Genomic DNA, 27,089 nt, shown 5'->3' on the forward strand with positions numbered 1-27,089 from the left:
GGGTCACCCACTTGGGGACTCTCAGGCGCCAGCTAGCTGGACATGGGAGAGAGGGGACAGAGACAGCAGTGGCTGAGGGCTCGGGGTGACAGCAACCATCTAGTCTCCAGGGAACAGGGTAGACCTGAATCCGCCATGGCTGATGGCACCAAAACAAGACCTCCAAGTTCTACCTAGTTGCTCGTTATTGTGAGAGCACAACTCACAGTTAATTCATTGTATCTAGTCCCAATTTATGTACATCCCCAGATTAGGTCTTTGTCCTACTTTAATACTTCCCGGTCGGAAGGGTATTTTGCTTACATGTCTGCCTCACATTGCTGTTTTAATCTGTGATAAAATGGTACAAAGAAGGTACCACATTGAATTCTCCTTTGAATCTGCACCCCAAGTTGCCAGCTGCCCTCCCTGTGTCCTACATCCGTTCCAATAAGAAGGCCCTGAAGGAGGGAGCTGATAAAACTATCTGGCCCGAAGACAAGTTTCTTCAATAAAGTTTTATTGGAAACAGGCCCATTCATTGATGTATTGTCTATGGCCTCTTTCAAACTAGGATAGAGCAGAGTAGTTACAGGGAGAACAGTTGGCTCTTAGAACTGTAAATATTTATTGGCTGGCCTTTCAAAGAAATTTGTCAACTCTTGACCAGACATATGAGACTGGGAAAAACTGCCTCTCCAGAGTTGGTAGGATGGGAGGAAGATGCGTGACAGAGGCCAGATGACAGAGGCCGGATGACAGAGGCTGGACCGTGGCCTAGAGGATCTACTTGAATACTCTCCACCCAGACATTGCTAGGAGCTGATGGGGGTCCTGCCCCTTGGGACTTGGGGTCAAAGTTGATTTAGTTGGATGTCCTTGGACGAGTTCCTTAATTTCTCTAATACTACATTTTCTCATATGAAAGGGGTTCATAATAGTCACACCTATTTCATAGTCATCTTGTGAAGATTAAGGAAGAAAGTTGCTGTGAAGGGCTTAGCAGAATGTCTGACAAACAGCCAGTGCTCATTATTAGCTATTATTATTAGTGGGGTGCTATTTTCAATCTCATAGTTAGAATGAGGTTAAGGCCAGCTGGGCACTTACCTTGGGTAAAGCACTTAAGGGGAGGAGACACCAGAACCAAAGCGAGCACCAGTAATCAGGACAGTCATATTTAAAGAAAACATCAAACGTGCTACTAGAAAAATCCAGGATGGGCACTATACTTAACAAAGGTAGAATCTGAGGCAAAAGAAAAAAGAATAATATTCATTCCATCTTTATGGAGAATTTTGATGCTTTGTTCATCATGTATTTTTCCCATTAATTTTGACTTTAGAAAATAACATTTATCATGTTAAATTTTTACTTGTGTTGAGTGTGGGGCAGGAGGGCTCTTTCCACTGGAGGCTAATATCTCACTAGCTTCCCCTAGTTCCTCTGGGTGCTATTATTTTTCTAAAGCCTCTTCCAGATAATATTTAAAAAAGCTTTTCATGCAACCAGAAAACCCTGAGCTACCGGAAGGAGAAGGCCCCAGAGACAAACCACCATATCAGGGGCACAAAGACCCGTGTGTGCACTTTCTATTCAGCCATCTCAGGCTACTCACAGCTTCTGCATGGGGCAGCAGAAACAGGAAGCCATAAATGAATTTAGGTCATTATTTTAATTACAGACACCAATGGAAGTTCTATCAGTTGTCTAAGAGTAGAACGGTGCAGGCCTGATTTATGCATTTTTCTGCCACTTAAATCACTGTTTTATGAATTGCACACAATTACTTCCATAAAATCTGCAATCAATATATCAATTAAAACTGTGCCACGACCACTTGCCCTTGAGTTTCATAAAAGTGAATAAATGAGGAGATGGTTTTGCATTTCAATCACACTTTGGTTCCCGAGCATTGGCCTGAGATAGCTCCCCCCCACCCGCCCCCGTTGTCGGGGTGCAAATTTCAAGTGGAAGGAACAGTCATTGCCTTTTCCTTCAGGACTTGTGCTGACGTGGGCCTGAGGTTGGGCTGGGAGTGCCGTCTGCGTGGATAATAAGCTCAGACACACTCGGAGCCAGGCAGAAATGGCCACTGAACTTGCTTTTCTAGCCCTTGATGAATATTATTCTTTTAAGCCCCCCCTCCAGAAAATATTGGTGCCTGTGTGCACCCCCAAATTCATCTTAATGTCCTGATCCCCTCCACATGATGACATTTGGAGGTGGGGACTCTGGAAGGTGATGGGTTCAGGTAAGGTCATGTGGGTGGGGCCCTCGTGCAGGGATTAGTGACCTTCTAAGAAGAGATGCCAGGGACTGGCATGGGGAGAAAGTGACCCTATGCACTGGGAGGGGCTTAACCAGAACCTCCCTGCCTGCACCTGAATCTCAGCTTCCAGCCTCAAGAACTGTAAGAAAATCCATTTCTGCTGGGTCAGCCTCCAGTCTGGCATTTTGTCTTCTCAGCTAGAGAAGCCCACCAGTACAATGCTGAACAAAGCTTGTACAGGGACTGTACAATCTAAAGGGATAAAGTTGATAACAAAGAAGACATGATGTTTGCATGTATAATTAAAAAAAAATAGTAGCATGGAACATAAACAGAGCCAAATGGAAGTGACTACCGCATCGATGAGTTCCACAGGTTATTCTCCTGAATGAGCAGTTTTTCTCTCAATGTGAATTAAAAATAAGATGAGGAAGATGCAGAAGAGAACCAGGTGCGTGTGGGCCAGAAATGCACCAGAGGCAGCAGCACTAGGTTACCATAAGCATATGACAGGTGGTGGCCCCTGGAGGGAGGAAGATGAACACGCAGCCGGGGGGGGGGGCTGTCTCCCACACATGCAACTTGCAAAATTAAAAAGAGCCAAGCACGCAGGTGCTGGTGAGGATGCAGGGATGCAAACACCAGTCCCAGTCTGCGGCTGGGATGCATGAAGCACAGGCACCTCAGGGCAGGATGTGACCAGAGCCGGGGAGGGCTGGGCGGCTCTGGACAGAGAATGGCCCCACGAGGCTTAATAGCACGAGTCAAAATGTAGGATGAAGTGAAACAAAACAGGTTCATCCATGTAGTGTGCATGTGACACACACATGTGCTCTCCTGGATAGCATCAGCTCACTGCCGATCCCCCCCCACCTCTCCCCCATGCATGGGTATGCTATGGTCTTCTTGTGTTATTATGGGGGAAAGGAGGCACGCACAGGCATCATTACAGAGCAAGGGTCTGAGTTTAGGGATAAAGCGGAATACTGTCACCAGGTTATTCTGTGTGTGTGTCTGTAGGTTCCCTGATTATAGTGAACATGTTACTCTTGTAATTTGAAAATCTATTCATAAAAATTTTAAGAAAATGAAATAAAGCTGGCAACATTTACCTGCTTCTGGAAACATCGACCCCATATGGAAGGAGGGATCAGTGATAGTTACTTTGGTTCATCTAAGTCCAAACATGGAACCAATGTTTACCTCTTGATATTTGAACTAATAAAAATGGAAGTCATGTTTTAATTTGGAAGAGAAGTGATATGTTCTTTATCTGCCCATTTCTGCCTGGAGCTGTGTGGATATTGAACATTTGCTGTATGCAAACAGTGCTGACAATAATACAGCTGGTGCCTCTTCCCCCGGCGGAGAAGCCTGCAGACCTGGCCGAGGTGGAGAGCAGAGAGCACCCCCCAGGCCTGCCTGCTCCCATCAAACTCCCTGCTATTCAGACACAATGTCAACTCATTCATTAAAATTACTGTTCAGCAGATAGCATCATCGGACTTTGCTTCATTCGGTTGATTAAAAACTAGCATTTTAAGACCAAAATATTAATGTTAAATGCTTGACATCCGGTACAAGGGCATCATATCTAAATCTCTGGGGTTCTGCGTGACTTCATTGACGTCCCTGGAAAGCTTTAGTCTCTGGATGAGAGTGGTGAGGAGGACATGAGAGAGGGTGGTTAAGTGCCAGGTTCCACCATGAATGAGGCCTCCCCCGAGGATAGCGTCAGGGGAAGAGCAGGAACTATGTGGGTTGATGGAGTCTATGGGTTGGGCTGTGAGGTCCTGGGAGACACCCCTTCTCTGCAGGCTTTCACGTCCTGGTTACATTTCTAGGATAGTGCTCAAGAGGGGCAGGAATAGACCCATTATGCAAAAATGCATCTTAAAAAACAGATAACTTCAGTAGGAATTATTTTCATTACAGACTAATTCAGCAGGGTTCCTTTCAAAACCATCTCCCCTACCGCATTTAAGGGTGTTATTTACAGATGATTAGCTATTTGGCTAGGCGGAGGGGCAATTTAAGTCTCAAGCATCCAAGGCCAGTTAAAGATACGTGGGGAAAAAAAAAAAGCAGCTCAGGAATAATTATGGAAGTCAGTAAACACATAGTCTCCTATTTCCAGAAGTGCACTTTTTACACACCTTTCTTCAGGAGCATAACTGCTAAATAAAAATGACAAATGCATGCATTTTCAAGTTAAATAAGCCGAGGTGTCCTACAGGCTTGCTGAGAAGCCAGGAAACCTCAGCTTTTAGGTGGAAAGCCGGATTCTTAGAAGAAAGCGGCTGCACCACTGACCTCCAGGACAAGACACGTGGCTCTTGGCCTCATACGTCAGACCTGGTAGGACAAAAAGAACTCAGGTCACTGCTCATGTGTTGCTAATGTGTGTGCATGGCTGTGTGTGCATGCATGTATGGGGTCACACACCTATGTGTGCACACAAACGCAGCTAGGCATGCGTGTTGAGGGTTACACGTGTAGGTGTGTCTCAGGCAGGAAGGTACACACGCCCACACATGTGTGAGAATAGGCACACACAAGTGCATGTGTGTGCATTTATGTAGATGCGCGCACACACACACGTGTGTAAAGGACCCTCTATGTGCTGGCAAATGATTTCTATAGAATGGTCTGTGACTTTTACTGGAAAAGACACCTTCATCAGGAAGAGAAAACTGAAGAGAATGTTCCAAAAAAGGTAGCTAACTGGGAACAGCCAGGTCCACAAAGGAACTAAAGGAGACAGGAAGTCACAGCCCTGTGTGCCAGGGGGCAGGCCGGCCTCTCTCCTCACTCCCCTGCACAGACCAAGGTGGAAATAGTTAAGGGTGTCCAGCCATCCACGTGGAGAGTTGGCTACAAAATAGAGATGGAGCTTGCCTGTCTGAACACCCTCGCGGAAGGAGTCGACAGGTGAAGCTGCTTGTGGTTAAGAAAGTAGTTTGGGTTTTATTATTATTATTATTTTGGGGTAGTAGGATTAGCAATTAACAGGCTTGTTTCAAACAACTTCATACAATTTATTTACCTTCAATCCTTCCTGGAAAATTGCTATCAACTTAAGCGCCCAACATTGGGGGGGGGGAGAGTAAAATAAAACATCATTAAACAACAGACTATTATGAGTCCATTAACATATTTTTATAAGGCGCACATGACAGGATCGTAAGTGAAAATAATAGAATGACAAATGTGTAGGTTAGATGACTGATGATGCAATTTAAAAATGAAAGGTGTTGGATACACGTTATACAGGGGCTATAATTATTATAAATTTTTACTCTTAAACATAGAAAAAAACTCACACCGCTAACAGCGAAGGGGAGCTGTGTTTTTTGTATTTTCAATCATCAATGGAGACATTAGATGAGAGACCAGCAGGTTTTTCTTACCAGCCAGGTCATCACTATTTCAGGGTTAGCCAGCCAGACGACTAGGTCCTTGCCACTTATCAGCTTTGTTTGGTTTCTATAATCCTGTGAACATCTAGGACCCATTGTTAGCTCACAAGTCTTAATTAACACACAGGCTGCTGTTGGCTAGAGTCTCCTCTTGTGCCAGGCTTGGAGGTGACAGCTCGCAGGGTGCCCGGGACCCTCGCTTACCCTGCTCGTCTTACGCGAGCCACAGCAACCCAAGCTAGCTTTTTTGTTGAGTTTAATTTGCTTTGTTCCCTTCAGTAATGAAATCTGAAGTTGAGTCTTTGATGACCAGGTCTCCCAGCCCAAGATGGCAGCTGCTAGCCCCACATACTGACCACAGTAACAAATTACTCAAATGAAGTCTTTATAAACAGGTGCTTGGGAGCATATGCACTGGGCAGCGTGGACACTTCATCCAGATCAGTCTCGAGGGGTCAGTTAGAGAAAACAGCAAAATGCCTCTCTGGACATCCACCCTAGAAGGGCGGCGCATGTCAACACCCCTCGGGAACAGTATTTGCAAAGAAGCACGGACCCACACGGCAGGAGGAAGTTGAACTCACAGCCCGTTGCGCCGGAAGGGCAGCCAGAGCAGACGCCCACCGAGACGGCAGCATGGTCCTGGGAGAATCACCCCTCGCAGCCCCCACCCCACTTCCTCGGCTGTAAAGCAAACAGTACCGGCCGGTACCTACCTGGTGCAGCACTTGAGAGGATGGAGCAGGGTCAGGCATGTGCCCTTGGGTAATGAAATCCTAATCGGAGGACCCAACCATGACCAACGCCATGGTTTCCTGATTCTAGAAAGCACCACAGCTTGCCAGAGTGGACAGGGGTGGACTGCTCGGGGTCACGGGAGCGCCCCAACTTCTCAGCACCGCTGAGAAGATGCTCTTGGGAGGTGACTACTGGCTGCCACACGTCTGCAGCCGCCAGGGCCCCGCCGCTCCCTTCCTGGTCCTCAGGCTCTGGCCCTGGGGTACCGCTGCCCAAGCACGAGCCAGGCACAGTCAGCCTCAGGCCTCTGGGCCCCAGATGCCTGCTTTGCCTGTTTCTCACGGCTCTAGCCCCAGGAGGCGTAGCCTGGGCCCCAGCCCCTTCTCCAGCCAGTCCCGAAGGTGCCTACTTGCCCCCGACCCCCAGGCTCACTTGAGGACTGTGATCCCAGTGGGGACCCATGTGGAGCTACAGAGGGGACACAAGTGGACAGTCCTGGTGTGGGACAGAGGCAAGGGCTGGGGTGGGGGAGGGGCGGGCAGCCCGTGCTCGGCTGTCCACCCCATTCCTCCACCCCAGCACCGTCCCAGCAGGGTCCCCTTGGACTGGACTGTCCACCCCACTCTGTGACCGGTCCCGTTGTAGGTCCGAGGCCCGGCACGAGCTGCTAAAGCGTCTCCACTGTCCACCCGTGGCCCAGGGAAACGGGGCAGCCCCATTCTCCTCCTGTCCAGCCGCACAGCCTGGTGGTCAAATCACCCACCGGGCGGGCACTCTGGAGCGGCGGGAGAGTGCGCGTGAGAGGCCTGCGGTGGACAGCGGTGCGTCCCAGGGCCGGTTCCATCGTGGGGCGGCGGCGTCCGCGAGCCCCGGTGTCCCGGCACCCCCCACCCGCCCAGGCCCCGGCCCGGCCCGTCCTGACACGAGTCACGAGTAACGAACAATGGCGGGGACACCTGGGGTGAGCATTCGCACGTGATGAGCAGAGGGGTTGGGTGCTAAGGCAACGGGGTGGGGGTGGGGACAGAGACATGCACTGGGCCGACGTCACGGCAGAGCCACGGGGGGCGGGGAGGACTCACATGGCAGGAAGGTGATGGGACTCAGAGTTATGGCACAAAACAAAAAGAGCGCCACGCCGCGGGCTTACTTGCGGAAGTATATACAAGAGAACTGGGGCCAGTGTACACGGAGGGTCCCTCCTGGCTTGCCTGACATAACAGCACCGTGCCTACGGGAGAGAGAGAGACAGATGGTGTCTGGTCCGGGAACAGCCACCCAGCGAGAGACAAGAAAATACAGCCACACCCCAAAGCCGTGCGGCACCCCGGCCCCCTGCCTCAGCCGCGGGGAGCGGGGACCCAAGCAAGCCCCCCAGCCCTCCCCGCGCTCCGAGGCTTCCTGCGCAGGGGGCGCGCCCCGCGCCTGGGACCCTGGTCAGCTCGCCAGCAGGCCCGCGCGAAGCAGTCTGGGCACCGTGGCCTGCCTCCCTGGCACTCTGGCTGTGTGGCGCCTGAGTCACTGTACCTGTGCATACCTACCTGCGGGCGGGCTGGGTGGGCGGGGAGCCCCGCCTGCCAGGGGCTGGCGCTCCGTGCCCATGTAAGCAGGTGTACGGGTGCGTGTGCACCGCATGTGCCCATCGCCCACCCCGGCGCCACCCCCAACTCGAGTCTTTCTGAGTCCGTTGAGAGGAAGAACAGACGTAAGGCAGGAAGAGGACATGGACCTCGGCCACCTGGCCCCGGCCAGGCCCGCCCTTGCGCAGGCATCTAGCCTGTGCTTGGCGGCTTCTGCTCTGTCCCGCGGTTCTCCCCTCTCCAGCTGGAGAGGCGCCACCGCTGAGCTGCAGGGCCACGTCCTCCCCACCAGAGCAAAGACACTTATCCCTGCAGAATGGAGTGTGCAGGGCGAGAGGGGTGGCGTCCTGAGCCAGCCCTTCCCCCAACACACCTGCTCTGAGACCGCCAAGGTCAGAGACCTTGAGGCTTCCTCTCACTCTGCTGCAGCTGCAGAGCTCCAGGTCCAAGTCTCTGAAAAGACTCGTGAGGAGGTGGAAGCCCATGACTGATGCTGGAGAGGGGTCCTGGGGTTGCTGCTTGTCCCTCACCCTTCACGCTGGGCGTGGCGACCTCCCCTCATTCCTGAACCCTCCCAGCAGAGGCTCTCAGCCTCCCCCCGTCCTTTCCTGTCTCCCCAAGCCCAGCTCAAGTGCAGTGAGAGCCCCGGGGTGAGCAGGGGGCTCACCATCAGCGGTGGCCAGCACGTGATGGCCTTCAGTGGCAAGAAGCTCCCTGCATTAGAGCCAGACGCGGCTCCGCCAGTTCTGTGCTGCCTCCTCTCCACCACCCTCAGGTACTGAGTCCAGGGGATGGCTCACAAGAGAGGGGCAAAGTCCATGTTGCCCTCTCTGCCTTGTGTCCAGATTTCCCACATGATGTCCAGGAAAAACAAGGAGACGGGCCTCCCTGGTGGCGCAGGGGTTAAAGCCTCAGCACTATGAAGCTGTCACCAGCCACTGCAGCACAAGTTCAATCCCCGGCCAGGGAGTGACCCCCAGGGCTCAGCAGACCCCTCCTGTCTCCCCGCTGCCCCCTCAGCAGTGGGTTTCAGTCCATCCACCTGTTCTGCTCCCCGCTCTGTCTCTGGGGAGCCCTCTCAGCAGTGTGGGCCGAAGGGAGCTCTCCTCGTGTCTTCCTCTCCTTGTCACAGTTACTCCATGTCCCTTATCTCCACAGAGGAATCCCTTCCCCTCCTCCTCCCACAAAAGTCGGGACAGAAGAGCATGCTCACGGTCCTGCTCTTAGAAATGAACAGAAACGAACCCCAACAGCCTTCGCTACGCTGATCCTTCTTTCTACGTCACTTAAAAATAATTTATCACAACAGATGAGATTTCCCAGGGTCTGGTTCTCTGCAGGAGACGTTTTCCCATTGGTAGATCACAGGCATCGCACGGGGATGAACAGCAAGCAAAGCCAGTCCAGATCACGGGCGGTGTCTAACATCACCCCTACAGGCAGGAACACCCCCCTGGCTTTGCCAACAGAACCCACTCTGGCATCGCCGAGCCATCCTCCCGCTGCTGCTCATTGCTGGCATCTCAGCCATGGACTAGGCTTTCCCGGGAGATGTGGAGAGCGACAGAATCAGGAGTCCCAGGGCAGGGCCCCGGCACACGAATGACCCTCACCCTGCTGGCCAAGCTGCCCTTTGAAAGCAAGATGGGAGGCGACTCAGGGTGTCCAGTGTCTGTGCAAAGCTAGTATAGTTGTTGGAAAGATGTCCAAAAGGACATTCAGTGTTGTGCATCTAGAACCTTCTGGCTAATGTGCAGCAACCTCCATGCAATTTGCAGCGTCCTATGAGCCCCAGAACAGATCCCTTCTAGAAAGCGAAGGCTGGCAGGGCACAGCCCAGCTCTCCTCAGTCTCTTACGCTGAGGTTCTGAGAGACTAGAGTGAAATCACCCCTTTGAACGCCCCTGTAGTGGTAACACCAAACCCAGCATTCCTTCTGTAACCGTATTAACCTCTCTAAGACACAGTCCACCACCACAGGACTCGATTTTATTTTACCGGAAAACATTCTCCAACTTCACATGGAAGGGCCTATCAGGGCACTCTGCAGCCTCTTCAAGAGAGGCTTTGAATCGAACAGACAAAGTGGCAGAGGAGGCCCCTTTTTGGATGGGGTGAGGATGCTGATTGTTTAAAGCGGACTTTAAATGAGACTGAGCCCCCAGGGCGCTCTCAGGACAGCGCCCAGCTACTTCGGGATGAGTTACCTGCTGGCACCTCCTGCCTGCCCACCATCCAACGCGCCTCCCCCTTGGAGCTCCAGGATGCCAGCTGCACCAGCTCGTCCCACCACCCCACTCCTTCGCCAGGACTTAGCACGAACCAGCTCTAGTATTCTCTTGACTGGCCTGAAGTCCCGGAGGGTGGGGGCATTCTCAGTGTCTGGCAGAGGAAGAGACGCTCTACCCCTGCCCATCTCATGAGGCTGGCCCGTAGGAACGGACCTTCTCATGTCAGACAGAGTGGGGGGGCAGTTCTCATGGGTCCATTCCATAAATGTACCCACGCCCCTTCTGTGCCCCCACGAGTCACCTCCTCTTTCCCTAGCCCCAGGCTAGGCTTCCTTTTCTAGGCTCCTACCACTCTTGCAAAACCTCCCTAGCTGACCTTTTGTCATGCTGTATTACAGCTTCCATTTACATATTGGCCTTAGCTATAGAGAGTCCCACAGGGCCAGAGTCAAGTCGCACTCATCTTTTTATCCCCAGCCCCCCTAGCAAAACGCCAGGCAGGCAGAGGGATGAGAGCAAGGCTGATCACTCCATGTTTTAGAGACCTCTGTTTCTGCTTTCTTGGCTGAAGAGGTTGCATCCAACCAACCTTTCCAAGAAGCTCCCTCTGCCCCTGGCTTGCTGCTGGAATTTGCAAGCCTAAAGTTCACATCTTGCTATCAGCCAGAGTTCTGTGATTCATCTGTGTCCTGGTGTTTTCTGATTTCTTTAAGACTGACCTGTGGTTTATGTAACAAAACATGGAGCCAGCAGGGTCATCCATGTCCCGAGCAACGATGGTGCACTGGCAGTGGGCCGGGCCCAGGCTCTTGTGGCAGACCACACTGTCAGAATAACCAGCCTGTTGGGCCCCCTCATTAGGATGTCTCCCCCCCACAACAGTTTCCCCAAAGCTGAGATGTCCATGTGGCCAATCTCCAGCAAGACCGGGGATGCACCAGCAGAGGGAGGGTGAGGCAGGGCCAGTGTCTTAGGCAGCCCCCCCCCAATGCTTTCCGCTCACCTGGAGACACCCCACAGCCTGGGGGAGCCTTCCTGGACCCTAGAGGGGACAGCAGATGCCTAGAAGGGGGTGTTTCTACCCTAGACAAGAAGGAGAAAGCACCTCGACTTTTTAGTCTGCAGCCCCTGGTCGTGAGTAACCTGGCCCAGCTGGAGCCAGCAGGGCACAGTGCAGGCTCAGGACCAGGCTCTGGCTTCACTCCCACTGTTAAGGGGAAGGACGTCCTGATGGAACTCTGCAGAGTCTTGTGGACTCCACCCCCTACTCCAGTGATTGGAAACTACAACTCCCAGCAGTACCAGGGAGAGAACTGCGAGGACCCAAGGGAGGAGCTAGCAGGAATTCTGGGACATTTGGGGGATACATAGGACGCAATTGCATCTCTAGCACTGGCTGGGGAAACGGCTCTCTGGACTACATGGCTCTCTGTGTTCAGTCAGCCTAGCAGTAAGTTATTCCAGTTACTTTGTATCCCGCTCTCATTCCCTGGATTGTTTCCTCTTCCTTTCCCCTTTTGTAAATAAACCTGTTATTGACCCTTTTGTGTGTCTGCAGTATTACTGAATTGTGAGCGTGCGGGTGAGGCCCCACAAACAGGCAGCCCAGTCCACTCTGGGCTACCCTATAACACCATGAGGGGTCTACTTGCCTCCCCCAGGCCAGCTTCAGCTGCCTCTGCTTTGCTAGACTGAGCTTGGGCACGCGTCTGCCTAAGGTGCCCCATCCACAGTTGGGCAGGATTGCTATGTCACCTCCCTGCACCTATGGGTCCAGAGACCTTGGCCAAGAGGCAGAGAGCACTGAAGAGGCCCAGGGGCTTGCTGATCAGCAGCCACCAAAAACAAAACAGCATGGCCGGGGGACAGAAGAGCAAGACTGTCTGACTGCAGCCCCGTCCCAGACTAGAATTAAACAGGTGCAACCCCAAGCCCATCCTGTGGTGAGTGACTACGCTGGCGTTAAACGCCTTTTTCATTAAAACATGTATGCCAAAGAGACACGGACCGCAGGCAGTTCACTTCATTAGCTCCAAAATTAAGACTCACTAAGGAATTGGAAGAATGCTCCTGACAGTTGAAATGCAAAGACACAGAGACACAAAGGAGAACCGCAGGAGACCTTCCACAATACCCAAGTTGGTGGGGACCAGGAGCCCCCACTGTGTGAGGGTACTGGGTGTCTGTGCTATATGTTCCCCCACAACACTGTGGTGAGTGGGTCAGGGGAGCCAGCTCGGCCACCAGGGTGGGGCTCCCCCACTCTGAGCCTAGAGCTGAGCAAGGAAGAGCAAGAGCTGCAACTGTTACCAGCCAGCGTGGGTGTTCACTGGCATCTCCCGCGTGCCAGGCGCAGTGTGGGTGCTCGGAGCATCTGGCCAACCTCGTGTGTCTTTCTGAGAGCCAACAGGCTGTGACTTTGGTGCTCACACACTCGGCATCAAGGCCACACAAAGCTGGGGACAAAGGGCGGATTTTGGGGATGCTCCCCAAGCTGCAGACTCCATGGCCCGCTACTTGGCTCCCTGAAGCCAAGATGCGTAAAAGCCATTGTGGAAGGGCTGTGAACGGGCATGCCCATGGTGATTGGGCACAGGGTCCCTCTGTGTGTCTGCGACATACCACAGGCTGCGGGAACACGCACTCGTAAGAGTAACCAGTGCTGGAAATGATGCTTTGATTTTCTATGTATATAAAAAAAACGTTCTACAATACTTAACAAAGAATGTTTAGAATGTTTTTGGCTCTTCACGAGGTCAGACGGTATTAATCTTTTCCCACAAATTAAAAAAAAAAAAAAAGAGGCACAGAACAGCTCCATCATTTATGATAAATCTTATTGTCCACAGAGCGAAGTCCAGGTGAGACACCTGTTACTGGATCTAAATCTTCATTCACTTGTCAATGACTGTCCTACTTCCAGGGCTGCTGAGTGATCTTTTTAAAATCTTTAAAAAAATATATATTTTTAAGTGCTGGTTTTAATGAAGAAAACACACCCTGAGCTAAGGAGAAATGGACACGTCACCCAATAGAAAAGCCAGACTTATGCATGGGGTGGCAGCACCCCGGGCTTCGTAACCACCAGCATCACCAGAGGCCTCGATCAACACAGAAGTTTGTGGGCCACTCCCTGTTTCTCTGACTCAGTATGTCTACTAGAGCCTGAGGACTTGCACTTTTGCCACGTCTTCCTGTTGTTTTGCCAGGTCTACCACCCCAGAAAAGAACCAGCTTTCCCATCTCAACCCCTTGGGCTCCTCCCTTCATTAAACTGAAGGTTTTCCAGCTGCTACCTGGGACTTCGAGTCTCCTGGGAAGAACGTTCAATGTTACTTCTTCCCACACCCTGTCCCTGCACTGTCTGGGTCAGAAATCTACATTTCCAACCAGCACCCCCAGAGACTTGTTCTGTGGCCCCCAGGAAGTGCCTGGGTAATCCAGCCCAGAAAAGTAAAATGGACGCAGGGTAGCTGGTCAGAGGACCTCTGTGGGCAAAGAAGTAGAATTTACTTAATTTTATTCCTACCATTTTGGACAATGACAAGTTTTGCCTTTGCCTTTTAAACTTTCCCAACCAAAATAATAACTTGTCTCGAGTTCTACTTATTCTGTCTGGCTCTCAGAGGTAGGCTGATGAAGGAGGGATAGCAGGTCACCAACGCAGCAACCTCAGGGGCTTCCCAGTCCTACACCTCATGACTAAATTGTGCCCCCTCCGATTCATATACACTGAAGTCCTAAACACCTCAAAATGTGACCAGCTGGGGAGAGGCCTTTGAAAGAGGCCATCAGGGTGGATCTTGTTGCTATGTGACTGAGGTCATGTTGAGAGATGAAGACACACACAGACAGACAGCGAAGACAGTGTGAGGACTGAGGGGAGATGGCTGTCTGCAAGCTCATCGATGACAGAGCCCTCGGGAGAAAGTAGCTGACGACATAACCTCAGACTTCCAGCCTCCCTAGTAGGCGACAATAAGTAAGTCCCTGTGGTTTAGGTCACCCAGTCTGTGCTGCTTTGCTAAATCAGCCCTAGAAGACTTGTCTGCCTACCTATCTACCTACCTACCTACCTACCTACCTACCTACCTACCTACCTACCTACCTACCTATCTACCTACTTACCTACCTACCTACCTACTTACCTACCTGCCTACCTACCTACTTACCTACCTTCCTTCCTACCTACCTACCTACCTACCTACCTACCTACCTACCTACCTCTCCCATAATGCACCTGTTCTGGTGACCAGTGAGACTCTCTCCGGAGGATCCTCATATAGCACAAGCATCAAACTCTGTTAGCTGCACAGGCTGGGAGGTTGCCAGTGGTCCAGGGCAATGGAGTGTCCTGCTTCCGATGAACACAGCTAGCTCAGCCCCAACAGGCTATGGACATTTTTGCAGCTACACATTTTTGTATAGCAGCTGGCCCTGAGATAATCCATGTAGAGATATTTTCACAGCCAATACCTCATGCTTCCATACAAGCCCAAAGGGCGAACTTCTCTGAAGGGCGATGGCAGAGTTTTAAGTACAGAAGTATTTCCATGTAGGCACAGATGTTGCAGGGAACTGTTGTATGTATATTTAATTCTCATAAATCAAATCCTGTTTTAATTGTACTAGGAGATTTCCATATTTAAAGGACCCCTGAAGTGAATCTGTCCAGAGTATAAATAATCCTCCACTCCAATTTATTTTGTAAGTTTTGATTTCCATAATATTTTAAAAGAAATACATCATCTCTTGTTGTTTCTTCTTTCTTTCACCATTTCAGATTACACGAGAAAGTTGGGAGAATGCTACAAAGACTATGTCTTTCTCCCTGAATATCTGGGGTTGAAAATAATGAATGATTCATTTGAATTCTTCTCTCCTGCCTCCAATGTAGGCCACTAGCGACTTTTACAGAAAATATCCATGGGACTCAATATAGTAATAAACATGTCAGCAGTAACAAAGACAAAACTGCTTGCTGATGACCCACCGAGGCCCGGGCAAGTGTGCCCAGAATTTAATGGGGACCCTCCTTATGCTAAGGGACTCTGGAGACACGCTGTTTCCCATGGATGTACAAGACGAGATCCTCAGACTCAGACCGTCTCAGGAGCTCGTCCAGCATCACATGGGGCTGACCACAGATCAACCCCCCAACTCTTGGCCTTCAGGCCAGCTGAGTCAGGAGCCGGCCAGCTACAGGCTTTGCCTAACCATAGTTCACCATCTTTTCTTCTATCGCCTGTGAACTAGGAAGGTTTTTAACATTTTTGCTTGGTTGAGAAAATTGATCGAAAGTTTGGTGGTAAGTGAAAACTGCATCAAATTCAGCTTTCATTGTGGATAATAAAGCTGTACTGGGCAGGGCCACACACTGGGGGACAGATTCCTCCAGGTGCTTTTGTGCTGGAGCAAGAGCTGAGTGGTTCCAGCTTGCAAATACCAGCATATTCACAGTAAGACCCTCAACAGAAAATGCTTTCTGAATGCTGTTTGGATGCTCCCTTTGTGTCTGGGACAAAAATGGGACAGTGTGGCCTTCCCTGGTGGCCCAACACTGCAAGTTAAAGCATAGCACTGCAAGTGAGCAGCAACCACTTCAGTGAGAGTTTGATCCCTGCCCCAGAGGTGACCTACATGGAGCGGCAGACCTCTCCTGTCTCCCCACTGCTCCCCTCAGCAGTGTACTTCTCAGTCAGCCTGATCTGCTCCCCACTCTGTCTCTGATGAATCCTTTCACTGCCCCAGCTTGTACCCCAGTTCTGCATGCATAAATGAATAAATCTTTACAAAAATAGGAAAGCTAATACAGGCTCTAATGAATTAAAAAAAAAGTGAGATATTGTAATTGATAACAGGCAACTCGTGTATTCAGCCTTTATCCCACTCTGACCATTGTGCCTGAGGCCTTTGGGGTTCCTGAGCCTAGAGCCATACAGGACAGGTGTGGTGGTTTCTGGGCCCCACAGAGACTTGGCTGGTTGCCAGGAGAACCAGCCCAATGATAAAAGGGTTGGAACTTCCAGTCGCCCCTGTGGCTTCCTGGGAGGTGGGTGGTTGGATCACTCACCACCCCAGAAGGCTCCCCTCAATCCCACCTACTCAGCAAGGGGTCCACAAACCTGAGGTGACACTGTTGGGAGAGCTGGGGTGGGAAGACCCTGCAGGTGCAAGAAGTGAGCACACCTGTCCAGGACACACCTGTCCTGGGCCTCTCTTTTGGGCTTCTCCTGAGCTATGTCATTTTCTCATAACCCAACACTCTGGTTGGTAAAACATTCGGGTTCTGAGATGTTCAGCAGGGGAACCAAACCCAGGCGAGGCATCACGGGGACCCACGCCATGACTGAGGAACAACCTGGCTGGTGTCTCAAGTGGGGTCGGTTCTTGAAGAACTGAACCCCTCACCTTTGGACCTATCTCTCATGGTGTGAGAACTGAGTGGAACTGCTGGCCACTCTGGGGTCCTAGATTCGCTTCTCAGGTGTGGGAGCCTCCCCCACCCCGACATCAGGAACCCGTAACTACTGACAAGACTCGGTATCCACACTGCGCTCCCCCACCTCAAGAAGCTACCGGTGAATACTTCAGCGGGCATCATCTCAAAGGTCAAAGTTCTATTTCATTTTCTCCAAAACCAACCACCAGAATATTTTTCAAGATGAGGCCTCTTCAATAGTGGCCAACACTTTTTTCTTCAGTCATGTTGTTCAGGACAGTGAAGCAAGAAACACTATCTAGAGGCCGTTGCTGGAAGGTCAACAGTTAAGCCACAACTCAAAAGAGAAGATGGGTTTCCTGAGCAGGTCTGGGTCATCCCACATTCTGAGGGGCACTGAATATGGGACCCTTTAAAAAGCAGATTCTTACCTAGGGGGTCTGGGGTGGGCCTGAGCCTACATTTGTGGTAAACTCCAGGGGGTGCCCTTGCTACTGACCACAGCAAATACTGGGGACTTCACACAGGCCACTGACTCCCTGCAGCATGGCCTCCTCCGCCCTCAGCCACAAAGCTGAAACTTCAGCCAGCTTTGCAAGAGGCCCACACTTGGGCTCTGTCAAGAGTGTTACCTGCCAGAGAGTTGATTACACGTGCTCGGAATGATAAATCATCATTTCCGCTAAGCCACCTCCAAGGATTCTGTGGTTGCCTCTGGCAGCAACAACTGATTCTCCCAGGGCAGGGCCCAGCAGCTCCTGGTGTGGTTAGGACCTGTGATAGGGCTGTAAATCCAACCAAGGAAGCCTCTGGGCACAGAGAATCGTCTGTAGATAAGGAAATAGCATCCTCAAGATGGAGGAAGACGCGGGGGAAGGAAATGGAAGCCTGAGCTCTTGGCGTCTCACAGCCTGGGCCTCACAAGCTGTTAAACTTAGTTTTCCTTTCTGGCATCTCTGTTTCTTTACACGTGGGCATGAAACAACCCCCAGGCTTCAGTTTTTACACGTGGTGAAATCGGAACAAAAAGCTCTACTTTCTCAAGTAATGTTGAAGCGTTAGAACTATCACAGGAAAACGCTGGCGAGTAGATGATGAACACGTGAGCTCAACAGCAATAGTGAGTGTCAATCGGTCATTTCAGTGCTATCCCATCCCACTAGGAGCCGTGAGATGTGGAAACTGGGCTCACCCCGGCTCACTGTCCTTATCAAAGAGCAACTTGGGAGCTGCTGAATGGCTCTGCTTGCCCTCTCATGCACTGCGTACACAGAAGCTCTGATAGAGGCATTTTAAGATTGAGGATTAATAGCAGACATTTAGATTTGGGAGTTTAATGGCTTCTCACGATACAGCCCCCCACTTTGGGACAGACTCCCACCTGGCAGGGACAGTCAGGGTTGAGGTGAGGGGGCCGTCACTTCTTCTGTACTGAGATGTGCCTCTCAATTAACACATTTCACTGATTTATCTCATAGCCTGCTCCTGGAGATCCAAGTTTGCAGCCTCCACTCAGAAGGAAAGAAAAAACAGAAATTGCACTTGAACTCAAGTCAGTGGAAGTTACAAGTCTCTGCAAAGAGCCTAGTTTTTCCTCATTGACTGTCTCTCATCTTTTTAGGGACAAAAACCTCAGACATGCTACCAGTGTAGAGAATCTTCTAGGTGCCTTCCCCAGCCTCTCTCTTCAGCCCCCTTTAAGTGAGAGCTGTATTTTAGGAGGTGCGGGAAATATTTATGGAGTAAGGACAGAGGTTCATCTTGAGTTTTCATCTTCTCCCAGATTAGGTTTAAATCCTGACCCCCATTATTTTGGTGAAATATACTTCAACTGTGAATGTCTCAGAGAGTAATCAGATAATCAGATATCTATAAATATGCTCCCGGCTCTGCTAACTACACCCTATGGGCTGAAAGCAAATAGATATTTCACCTGGTGAAAATTGTTTTCAAAACCTACAGAGAGCTAATATAGAGGGTTTCAGTTTTTCTAGTAAACTTCAGAAAACATACAAATAGATTCCCATTTCTCCCCAAAGGAAAATATCAGTGATTTGGGGGTGTTCATGTTTTTAAAATGATACTGGGTTTAGTATAAAGATAAGCCTATCGATTAACCTTTGCATCAGATTTAAATGTATAACCCATTAACTAATTTAATCTCTCTCAAAAAAAAAAACAAAAACAGCCATTGGCATCATTCTTTGAATAATCCTTGTTTAGTTTCCATAATGGTATACGGTTTAATGAAAAACTCATTAGAATGTGCCATGCAGCATAATTAATTCTGGCTGATTCTTTTGGTGTAAGTAGCTAATGCAGATGCTGAATTTTGTTTTCCACTGGCTTTATTAATTTTTCATAAACCATTATTTCAGCTGTAATGGGTTGTAACAGTTCCACAGAAGTTCTAGAAATGCATTAACTGCCATCCATATACTTAATCGAAACAGGCTCTTGGCATTTGTGAGGTGGCTCTTCAACACGACATTTTTAAAAGACAACAGGACAGCTTTGCTTTACACTTGGAGAATGAGTATCTATGTCCAATTAACATAAAGGATATTTAACAGTATTTGGCCAATTTGTCTCTATTTGTGCAACCACTTAATTGGTTGAACTAATAACAGTGAACTATAAATTTTGAAAAGAATGCTGAAAGTGGAAAGCAAAACATCTTCAAAACTAAGTGGTTTATAATAGAATGTAAAGCAAGTTAAAACATTAAAAAAAAAAGAAAGAAAGAAATTCCCTCCCTTTTGAAATCTCTGGTAATTTGTTTTCCTAGGAAAATACTGGGACAAGACCAGGAAAAACATGTTTTGGAACAGCCGTGGTAGCTCAGGGCCTCTGAGCCAGACCCCTGCAGGTCCTGGGAGTCTCACCCACAACACAGAGGCAGCCCTGAGGACTGGAGATCCTTGCCCTGTTTCAAGCGTAGCTGTGACTCCTCGTGCGTCTCCTAATATTTGCGCTTGTTTGATTCATGCTATTTATATTTGTTATAACTCCAATGGCTGCTTTGTACTCACAGCTTTCCTTTTCTGGAGCCCATCTTTCCTGGCGGGGTGTTAGTGGGTCTTTGCTACTTGAATCTAACTGGTACCCTCTGGTCTCAGCAGACCAATACTGCTCAGGCTGATTCTGCCTCCAAAGCTTCCATCTCTGCATTTGTTTTATCTTTTTTGCTGTCTTGCAAGCATCCGGCCTTTGCATTTGCTTTTACATATATATATATTTTTAATATTTCTCAATGGAATCTTAAAATAAAGGTTGAGGAACTCCCTTGAATTCCACCAAACTCTTCCTTCCCCTTCATTCTACCAAGTTTCTTCTTATTGATTGACCTTGCCTATTTTCTTACTCATCCTTCCAGACCCCATTGATGTCATCACTAAGGTGAGTGGGCTGGGATTTTTCAATGCCCTGGCAGGTATCATCCTTCCTTACACACTGAACTCACTTGTCCTGGGGACTGCAGGCTCTTCTGTAGCATCCCCAGCCTCCACCCAGTAGCTAGCAGGAGTGACCCCCTCTCAGATGGGACAATGAAAAAGACCTCTAGTAGTGACAAAAATCACTCCCAGCACAGAACGGGTCACCCAGGATGCTGACTTAACTACAGTATGTGTGGGAGGTAAACTGGTCTATAAAGATAACCAGTAGTGAAGAACAATGGACTTTGAAATAATGAAGATAGATTCCTTATCTTTAACCTTCCAAGATAGCAAACCTGATCAACCTCACCTCACTGGATTTCTGCGTTTCTGCAAAATGAAGAAGACCACCTTCGTGTGCAATGTTGCAGTCTCTGTAGACCGATGTGGAGATCTCACACAGAACTAGGTAGAGAGTTGGTCATTGAATGCAAGCACATTCGACAGCCTGGTGCTGGAGCACACAGAGAGTGTGGGCTCGGCCAGTGTACTGAGGAAGTGGGGGGATGGCAAGCAGGGATCCCCCGGTAGACCAGAGTCCTCTGCTTAATAAGCACACTTCTCTCTCACACTAGCTCTGCAAGTCAGGGAATGAGACAGACTCTGGGAAGCCTTGGTTTCATAATTTCGTAATGAAGATGATGCCATAACATTTTTATGAGGCTGTGAGGAGATGCCAAGTGTTTGTGCCCATGGTGCCTGGCACAGTGAGTGCCCAGACTGGTGTATCATTGCTGCTGTTCTGAAATGTTCTGTATGTTGATGGTGGAAGCCTAGGACTTTCCCTGCAAAACTGATCCAGATATTCAAAGCTCATCTTCCTCCCATTGCCTGGAGGTGGAGTTTCCTGAACAAGGACTACACTGCTACTCCGCTGCTTCTTTGTTGGGGTGGGGGAGAGAAGGCTTTCCTTGAGAGAGTTTCCATGCAGTAGAGTGAAAACTAATTAGGAAATGCAGTTTTCAGCATATAAGCAAGCTCTGATCCTATTTGAAGATCAAACCCCCCCACAGGCCCCATCAAAGCCCAGCTGAAAGCAGCGCTCCCTCCACGGGACAAGGAAGGACACAGATAAAAATTAAGGCCAAATGTGGGCAGGAGTGGAATAAAATCTGATAAGACAGATGGGGGAGGAGAGGAGAGAAGCAGAGTGAGTTGCAGCTAAGAAGGGAGACAGAGGTAAACAGATGTGCAAGATCAACTCTCTCAAGTGGAACATCTCCAGGCTGAGCGTCCTTTGCTTGGGGGCTGACAGTGGGCTCCTGTGTTCTAGCTCAGTGAAGTGCACTGGAGCCTAGGATGTGGAAATGGCACAGAACAGCCAGGGGCAAAGGCTCCTTCGCCTGTGTGGAGGCCAGTGGGCCTGGCTCTACTGAAGATGGAAACTCCAGAGCCTCGAGGGCCAAGAGATTTGCTGCCTTGAGGGGCGTGGGTGGCAGCAGGGACCTCTCAACCCCACTCTATAGAATGCTAAGCCAAGCAGCCCAAACAGGACATGCTTTGGGGTCCATCGTTTAGCCAAGTCACCCAATGCTCTCTTTAGGACCATGGTCAAGTTGTGCCAGGACCTCCTTCGTCACCTCAATCTTACTTTCTCAGATGCTGTAATATCCAAGTTGCAGGAAGGGGGTTGGAAAGGAGTCCATCCAGCATGTGGCGAAGGGTCATCTCCTGACCATCATGGACTCCACAAAATGGAAGTGGGGGGCCAGCTGGGAGGGCACTCTCCATCTACCCTCGTTTTGCCCAATTCTGAGATGAATCATGGTTCAGAGTGGCTAAAAGTCCATAGAAAATCAATACCTTCGTATGGGTAACGCCAGCTCAAGGGCAGCTGCCCTTTCGGAAAAAACGATCACAGAGGCTACAACCATTTTGAATTTTATATTGAAACCCTGATCCACTTTCCCAAGTCACGTGGCTGCCGGCCAGGTTCCTACCTATGTGGACATGCTTAGTTGCCGTGATTTCAGACATCACCCTTGTCTATGATTTATAGTCCACAAAGTCTTTTCACTTTGGCTCTCCGAGTCTCCCTAGGAGACCTCGTTTCAAGACCTGGCTAACTTCCTTATGCCACTCTGCATCAGGATAAATGATCCCCTTTTAGGATATGTCATTTCCCCTCCCCCTCTCCAAACCAGGAATGCTTATTTTCTGGAAGACTCCGCATGCAGGATCCAAAACATCGGCTAATAACAGCAGTATCGCCAAGACCACCATTCATCGTCCCCATCAAGGTTTTTCAGTTGATTCACTCTGCATCTCTCTACTTTTTGACTTTAATTGTGCTTCTTGTCATCAGAACCTAATGGTAGCTTAGATTTGCATTGCACAGGGCGAGCTTTTCCTGTCCCTATTGATCGAGACCTATGGAGTAATTTAGCTCAATTCCAATTTTCTTTTGCAGGCGGGGTGTTCTCCATCCATGGAAGTGAGTTATGTGTGTTCAAGTGGTGCATCTTATGAATCTTGTTAAGCCCTGCCACCTCACAGCCTCACTGATGGAATATTTAATCACAGAAATGAGTTGGCGGATATGATCTACAGCGTGGGTGGGCTCAGCGGCCGTGTTACCACAATTGCGAAACAGATGCATTTGCCATTTGTCAATAGCCTGCTGACAACTTTGTAGAACCTTCTGTTATTTATTTCTACTCTGTTTTCCTTATTTATGAAAATTAAAGGGGCTTTCAATCAATGGTTTCATTGGTGGGAGATGATATTATCTCTAAAAGACATCACTTTTTAATCTTTTTATTAGGAGGTAAAGGGAGCATCTCATCATGATGGGGAGCCAGAAATGCCATCAAGGTCTCACTGCGGCTTGTGGAGGCACAGTTCCCAGTCACACTAACCACTTGAGGCGCATGACTGTGGACAGATGCAGAAATTCTACTGCTATTTAGTGCGTTAAAGTTTTATTTCAACTCTAAAGTGGGGCATAGACATGGCTCAAGACCTTGAGATATCCTAGCACTTTTGTTTTTTAATTGAGTTACGATCATTTTCTTGAAACTAAGCCTCCAGGAGTATGAAGGTGACCAAACTTAGGGAAAATAACCTGTGCTGTTCTCTGGAGAAGACTAGTGTAGACTCATGGGAGAGGCTGACGGATATGCACCTGCCTCAGAGGCTGGGATTGCACAGACTTGCCCAGAGTTCTTACAGGACTGATGGCTGTGTGTGCAGAAACCCACCCAACATGAAAGGCCTTTGTGCAGCTTCTAAAGGCTTCCCCTGGATTGTAGCGAGGGAGAGTGCATGTCATAATTTATCAAAGCAAATTAATACTGTTCAGCTAGTAATTAAAGATCCTTATTAAAAGGGGCCACCGCTCTCCCCACCCCCACCTGCGTTAGCAATATAAATGCACTCAGGGTGTCATGAGGTTACATACGAAAATCAATAACCTGCCATTTTATAATTAAAAGAGAAAATAAATGTTAGGGAAAAGTCCACTAAATTAGGAAAATTACCTTTAGGAGAGATTGGAAATATTGATTTTAATTTACAAAATATGTGGACTTTTCATGCTCCATTCTGAGAGACAATTGGAGGCTGGGTTATTAACTCTGCATAAGCTGCAGGGAGATCAATAATTATTCCATGAGAATATTATGATATTTGTCATTAATGCACAATTTTATAGAGCGAGGTGGCCGATAATTCTGGCTTTCTGTCTCAGGCAGATGCAGGCTGACCCGCTAACTACCCAAAGCGAATCGATGACCAGGTCTTCATCTCAGTTTTGAGGCATGTTCAGAATTGCAAGAAATATCCAGCCTATTTTTATAGTTGGGGACATTTTAAATGCTCTCTAAGTTCTTAGTCATGGGTATTTAAGTGGATATGGAAATAAATACCTCCTGCATCTCTATCTTTGCATCTACCCACTTCAGAGATACAAGTGGATGCAACTTTAGACTGAAGCTAGCTGGGTTCTCAGTGTGTGGGTCTTCAAGAATTGCAAAGGAATTGTTCTGGAAAGCTGATGTGGAGCAACATTTTCTCTCATTTCTGAACATCATGAACTCCATCTTCCCACATGTACAGATAAATAGGCAAAACCCAGAAAGTACCTGATTTTTCAGGAGAGCTCAGTTATTAGTGACATCAACCACAAATATTCAGATTTCTCAAGTGGCATGCCCCCATGCCCTGTTTTGTTTTTTTTTTTTTTTTAAAGTTTCTTGGAGCAGGTTAGAGAAATAATGACGTGGTTTTCCAGACTCCTTAAAGCTTCCACTGACACAACCGGTTAACATTTTTAAATAAGGCAGTTATGGTGGAGATGGTAGTTGTGATGATGGTGGTGGTGATGATGATGGGGATGGTGGCGGTGCTGGTGGTAGTGATGGTGGAAGTTCCACACTCCTTTGTGGAATTTAAAATGATGGAGGAAGTGGTGGTGGTAGTAATGGGGATGGTGGTGATGATGATAGGGGTGGTGTTGGGGATGGTGATGGTGGTAGTAGTGATAGTGATAGTGGTAGTGATGTTGGTGTTGGTGACAGTGGTGGAGGTGATGATGAAGGTGGGTGGTAGAGATGATGGTGATGGTGGTAGCAATGATGGTGAGAGTGGTAATGATGTTGGTGTTGGTGGTAGTGGTGGAGGTGATGGTGACAGTGATGATGAAGGTGGGTGGTAGAGGTGATGATGGTGGTGGTAGTGATGGTGAGAGTGGTAGTGATATTGGTGTTGGTGGTGGTGACAGTGATGGTAGTGTTGGAGGTGATGGTGGTGGTGATGATGAAGGAGGGTAGTTAGTTTACTTTTAGTTTCTGACAGGTTTGAATATAGAACTTTAGCATGACCTACTATCACAGGACACCACTAATAAAAAATATGATTTTAAATCTTTATAAGCAACGAAGAACAGTGTAACCTGGTTGTAGTGAATACAAGCTCTTGGTTCCAAATTCTAGCCACTTCTTCCTTTCTGTGAAATCTTATACCCAAGATGAAAAACTTTGCCCTGGCAGTTTTCTTATTTTGAAAGTTGCCTTAAGGAGTGAAAAACATTAACCTAAGTAAAATGCTTAGAACAGTGGCTGGCCACAGAAAGTAATCGGTGACTACTAACCCTTAGTATGACTTATTCTTTTCCTCTAATCCAATGATCTAACTTTTGTAGCTGATGCCTGGCTCATAAATTCATTCTTTATGTGCAAGTCAGTCTCAATTGTTTCTTCTGTCTTAATGTCCTTTAAAACACCCCAGGGACACACACTGGTTTGAAATCACAAGTGCAGGAGTTACTTGGCGTTTTCTGATTGTTTGAACTCAGGTGGCAGCCGGTACCCTGTGCCACACAAGAGAGATGTCCTTTCCTCTCTCAAACACAGCTCACACCTCTACGCCTGCACTCCTCATCCTTTGGCCGGGTTCCCAGCCCTGCTTCTGTGCTCTGGGCACAGAACACAGAGCACAGAGCACAGACAAGGTGCACACAGGTGCACACACGGACGTGCAGATGCCTGCCTCTCTTGTCTGGGGCCCCTCCATGTCCCTGGACAGAAGCTACACACATGGAAGCTCTGCTTGTCTTGCTCCTTCGTGTAATTTCAAGTCTCTGCAATTGTGTGGGGGTGTCCCTGACAATCCATGTGCCCCCTGCAGTAGATAGCCCTGCCCTTTATGCCAGACATTGTAAGCACACATGCTGAGGTGGAAGGATGCACGTTCTCATAACTAGGTATAGAGTCTTTTAAGTTTACTGGCACACACGGAATTCAGCAGAATCAGTTCTTGGTTAACTTTTCCTTTGTGGCAGAGAGGTGGAGCACTGACCTACCTATTTATTAGTTGACCCAGCATTTACATGGGGCTGACTATACACCAAACCGTCTTCACAGACCAATCTATTTGACACTTTTCAAACACTTGCAAGACTGTTCCTGCCATCATCTCCCATTTCACAGGTGAAGACACTGAGGCACAGAGAGGTTAAGTAGCTGGCTTAGAGTCACACAGCTGGCAAGGAGAGAAGCCAGGTCTGGCACCTGGCACCCGGCTGTCTGAGTGCAGGGTCCCTGTTCCTCTGTCCCCCGAGTGTCCTCTCAGCAGGTGGGTTCACACAGAACTATGGGGGGGGGCTTTATAGCTCAGTCTCTCCTCCCTCAGTATAGCCACTGCAAACACCTCACAGTCACGGAGTCTTAATATTAGCCAGGCTGGTGCTAAAACTCACACGTGAAGGGCAGCTGCCAACAATGCCTACCTAAAACCCAGAGCTCAGCTATCACCTGGACCTTTCCCAGAGTTACCGGATATTTTTAATCAAGTCAATACTGTGCTTGAAAAGCTTCATTTCCCATGTTCCTTTGTCACCCACTAGTGCGAATGCTTAGTACAGGGAAGGGACAGAACTAAGGCACGCCATTAGAGACAAAGTGCGGACTTACCGTCAAGAGAGCACTAAGTGAGGGATCTAGACCACTGGCCATGTATTCTCCTTATTGAGAATCAAGGGCCACATCGGAGAAACACTGCAATACCCATGAGGCAGACTGACTACGCTCTAACGTGTTAAGTGCAGCCTTGTTTAAGAGCAAGACGACAGTCATCAGCAGTGGCCAGGCAAGACCAGCAAGTCAGAAAGACATCTACCCACGGTGCTCCTGGGTCACGCGCCCCAAGTGTGTAGGTCGTGTTCTCTACCAGGGTGGATTTCCCAACTGGGGCGTAGTTGGTGGCTAGACAGGGGAGAGGTGAGGAGGGACACACAGCCTTGAAGGCAAAGCAGAGAGAAATGGAATTGCTAAGGGAAACCAATCCGCAGAGGAAGAAAGACCGCTTAGCTTGTATTCCTGGTTTTTCTCAATAGTTCTTCTCTTGGCAATTCCAACTCACATCCACAGTGCTGGAATAAGTAAGTCAACTCGCTGCTTTGCCGGGGAATAAATGCAACCCCGAATGGAAATGTATGGCTAAAAGAAACATTCAGGCATATTGAAATAAAATGGGCGTGAACAGCTCTATGTTT

At 48.9% G+C, this 27,089-nt stretch overlaps 1 protein-coding gene across 12 annotated transcripts in view; it reads right to left on the reverse strand.

The window, feature by feature from the left end:
- The window catches only part of RBFOX1 (RNA binding protein, fox-1 homolog (C. elegans) 1), a 1,380,973-nt gene that overhangs the window by 65,762 nt on the left and 1,288,122 nt on the right, over window positions 1-27,089 (reverse strand). For all 12 annotated transcript variants that reach the window (XM_012731793.1, XM_012731784.1, XM_004692141.2 and 9 more), the window contains one exon: window positions 7,559-7,639. In XM_012731793.1, the coding sequence (XP_012587247.1) occupies window positions 7,559-7,639 (81 nt within the window). The remainder of the gene's footprint in view (window positions 1-7,558; window positions 7,640-27,089) is intronic.

The sequence above is a fragment of the Condylura cristata genome, unplaced genomic scaffold (assembly GCF_000260355.1).
Source record: "Condylura cristata isolate star-nosed mole 26May11 unplaced genomic scaffold, ConCri1.0 scaffold00032, whole genome shotgun sequence".
Taxonomy (NCBI): Eukaryota; Metazoa; Chordata; class Mammalia; order Eulipotyphla; family Talpidae; genus Condylura; species Condylura cristata.